This window comes from Callorhinus ursinus, unplaced genomic scaffold (assembly GCF_003265705.2).
Source record: "Callorhinus ursinus isolate GAN/ISIS: 27379988/994484 unplaced genomic scaffold, GSC_fseal_2.0 scaffold19, whole genome shotgun sequence".
Classification (NCBI taxonomy): Eukaryota; Metazoa; Chordata; class Mammalia; order Carnivora; family Otariidae; genus Callorhinus; species Callorhinus ursinus.
In genome coordinates, this window is record NW_027397081.1 from 20,014,963 (window position 1) to 20,018,370 (window position 3,408).

At 42.7% G+C, this 3,408-nt stretch overlaps 1 protein-coding gene across 1 annotated transcript; it reads left to right on the top strand.

Moving 5' to 3' along the window:
• Window positions 1–1,992: 1,992 nt before the first annotated feature.
• On the top strand, window positions 1,993–2,930 carry LOC112840582 (olfactory receptor 10D3-like). The gene is given in 2 exon segments (XM_025894000.1): window positions 1,993–2,629; window positions 2,632–2,930. Coding segments are annotated over 2 exon segments (936 nt in total).
• The last annotated feature ends 478 nt before the right edge of the window (window positions 2,931–3,408 follow it).

The following is a 3,408-nucleotide window of genomic DNA, read 5'->3' on the forward strand; positions in this document are numbered from 1 at the left end:
TCCCCTGGTGGGTAAAGTTGTTTTTTTTTCCTCCCATTTGTGTATTAAATTCATTAAAAAAAAAAAATGTATCCATGACAGTTGTCTTTCTGCCTTGAAGACAGCTGAACAGCAATTCTAACTGATACAAACCTGTGACAAATTCCCTATCTAATAGACCAGGGATTAACAAACCTTTTATCTAAATGTCCAGATAGTATATATTTTAGGCCTCGAGGACAATATGGTCTCCATCACAAATACTGAACTCTGCTATGGTAGCATGAAAAGTGCTATAGAAAAGTATACCAACAAATGGATGAGGCTTGTTCCAATAAAACTTCACTTATACAATCAGGCAGCAAACGAGATATGCCCCACAGGTCATAGTTTGCTGACTTCTATCATAGAGGGTAGTTGATTTTGAGAACACCTTTCTTCAAGGCTATGTGGATAATGGTTTAAGAGTGGAATTTGATGTGGGCTGGGTGCCATCAGGGCCCAAGATGAATTATTGATCAGGGATGGGGGTGAAGGACAGGCGGTGAAGGATGATAAGGGACAAGGTATGCACACCCTGATGGTGAGAGAACTCTGTAGCACCTCAAGTAGGCCTTCTGAGAACTCTTCATTGCAGCAGAGCCATCTGGATGTAATCCATGCTGATGCCTAGACATGTCCCGATACCTCTGCTCCTTGTATACTTGTGGCCAGTTTCCTTAGGCATGAAGGTCAATGAACTGTATGAGTCTTGCTCATACAAGCAATCTCCATTCACCTCCTACGTTTTTCAGCTTCCCCCTGTTAGCATCAATCACTGCATTAGTTTTCCATTCATGAAACACCAAGAGTGATTGGGTAGGCACCTTGGAATATGATTTTGACAAGTCTACCAAAATCTGTCCCAAGATAGGATTATTGCATCAATTTAGCAGGGTGCTAGACAGAGTGAATCTCCTCCTGCTGCCTTTTGTCTGACTGCTCAGTGCTAAAGGACATAATGTGTGGTGTGTGTACGTATGTGAGTTGCTGTGGCTCATTCAAGTGGTGGGACCAGACCCTCTGAGAATAGTGCCAGAAATCATGGGGTTTTGTGCTTCCATTATCTTCACCGAGAAACAAACTGATGGGCTGTGATGATAGTTCTCTAGGAGGGATCATCCCCCTGCATGTTTTAGTTATTTTCTATCTACTCTGGGAACAGACTAGTTCTTATTAAGGAACTGAGCTAACTGGGCTATTGGTGTGGTACTAGCAACTAGCATTGGCCTTGGCCTGACAGATAGATAGACTGCCTTCTTTCTAGCTACACTGGGCTAACTTCTAGTTACCCATAAAAGCAATCCTTAAATCCCCATGGTGCCAAGCCCCAGAACTTTCAAAAGGACTTAGTATAATGGGGTTCTTCTTTTGCCGTTCCTAATTCTCTGGATAAATATAAAATACATATTTATTCCAAAGGACAGAGCCAAAAGTTACAGAATACTTTGGCATAATCACACCAACTACTGATTTTGACCTTTTCAAGAAAGATTGTCATGAATCATGGCTGTTTTGGGCTTAGGTAGAAGTTTGTAATTACCTTAATTACAAATATAGTGATTTTTGAGTTATAGTTCATATCTCAACATGTGAAAAAGCCCTGGTTGATTCTGAGGCTTCTGATATCCTTCCTCTCTGAAGGAGCACACATTTGTGTGGGCCCTGTCCTTCCCTTTGAAAATCTTTGCTCTAAGATACTTTTTTTTTTAAGTATTGTTTTAATAAGGGATGTCTGCATTTAGAATTGGTGTAACAAAAATATATGGCACAGTAACCATTAAGTTTTCTATGACAAGTATATTCCGGTTAAAATGCCCTGTGATATGGGTCTTCAGCAATTTTTCCTTAACTTTGAACCAAAATGCTATCATTCCAATTACACATTTCATTTGCCCAGTATGTTCTCTGCCATCAAGCCAGGGCATTCTTCCATGTCCTGTGCTTCCTTTTCCTCCCCTAGGACCATCTCCCATGGGGAAGAAGAACTGCTCAGTGGTGACTGAATTCATCTTGTTGGGGATTCCCCACACAAAGGGGCTAAAGACTATGCTTTTTGTCTTGTTCTTGCCCTTCTATGCCTGCACCCTGCTGGGAAATGTGTCCATCCTGGTGGCTATTCTTTCTTCCACTCGCCTTCACACACCCATGTATTTTTTCCCGGGGAACTTGTCTGTGTTTGACATGCGTTTCTCTTCTGTGACCTGTCTTAAAATGCTACTGTACCTCATGGGACTGAGCCCACTCATTTCCTATGAGAACTGTGTCTCCCAGCTCTTCTTCTTCCATTTCCTTGGCAGCACTGAATGCTTCTTGTATACCGTGATGGCCTACGACCGCTTCACTGCTATCTGCTACCCTCTGCGGTACACAGTCATCATGAGCCCTAGAATCTGTGGGGCTCTGGCTGTGGGCACATGGCTGTTAGGGTGTATCCATTCCAGTATCTTGACTTTGCTCACTTTCACTTTGCCATACTGTGGTCCTAATGAAGTGGATCACTTCTTCTGTGATATTCCAGCACTCTTGCCGTTGGCCTGTGCTGATGTATCCTTAGCCCAGAGGGTGAGTTTCACCAACATTGGCCTGGTATCTCTCCTCTGCTTTCTCCTAACCTCTTATCCTACACGCGAATCACCATCTCCATCTTGCATATTCGTTCAGCGGACGGCCGCTGCCGGGCCTTCTCCACTTGCAGTGCCCACCTCATTGCCATCCTTTGTGCCTACAGGCACATCATCACTGTCTACCTGCAGCCCACGCCTAACCCCGTGCTGGGCACTGTGGTTCAAATTCTGATGAATCTGGTAGGACCAATGCTGAACCCTTTAATTTATACTTTGAGGAATAAAGAAGTTAAAACAGCCCTGAAAATAATTTTGCACAGGACAAACCACGTTCCTGAGAGTTAGTAAGAGTGGATGGATGGGTTGATGGAATGGAATTCTTCTGATCCCACATGCGAAATATCCTTCTGAAATCCTCACACGTGACTTTTCAGCACACGCTGGAAGGCATGGCTCACTCTATCACAATACTTCATTGTTTTGTTTATTTTGTTTTCTTGTTTTACCTAAGTCTGCTCCCCCAGCTTCAAAATAACAGTCTGGGTTACTGTTGTTTTGCCTTTCTTCTGTGAAGAAACTTCTACCGCTACAAGGAAGAAAGATTGTCTTTGGCCCTGAAGCATTTTGTCTACCTTTCCCAGCCTATGTCCCTCTAAACTATATATGAGATCAAGTTTATGAGGAAAGGCAATAAGCAGAAGAAAGGGATTTTAAATAACTAATTGAGAGCATGATAGGATCTTCTCTCTTTCAATATGAACGGACTAAACGTCAGAGGCAAAATAAAATGTTTTCTCTGTCTCCTCAACTGTATAAAAGGGGA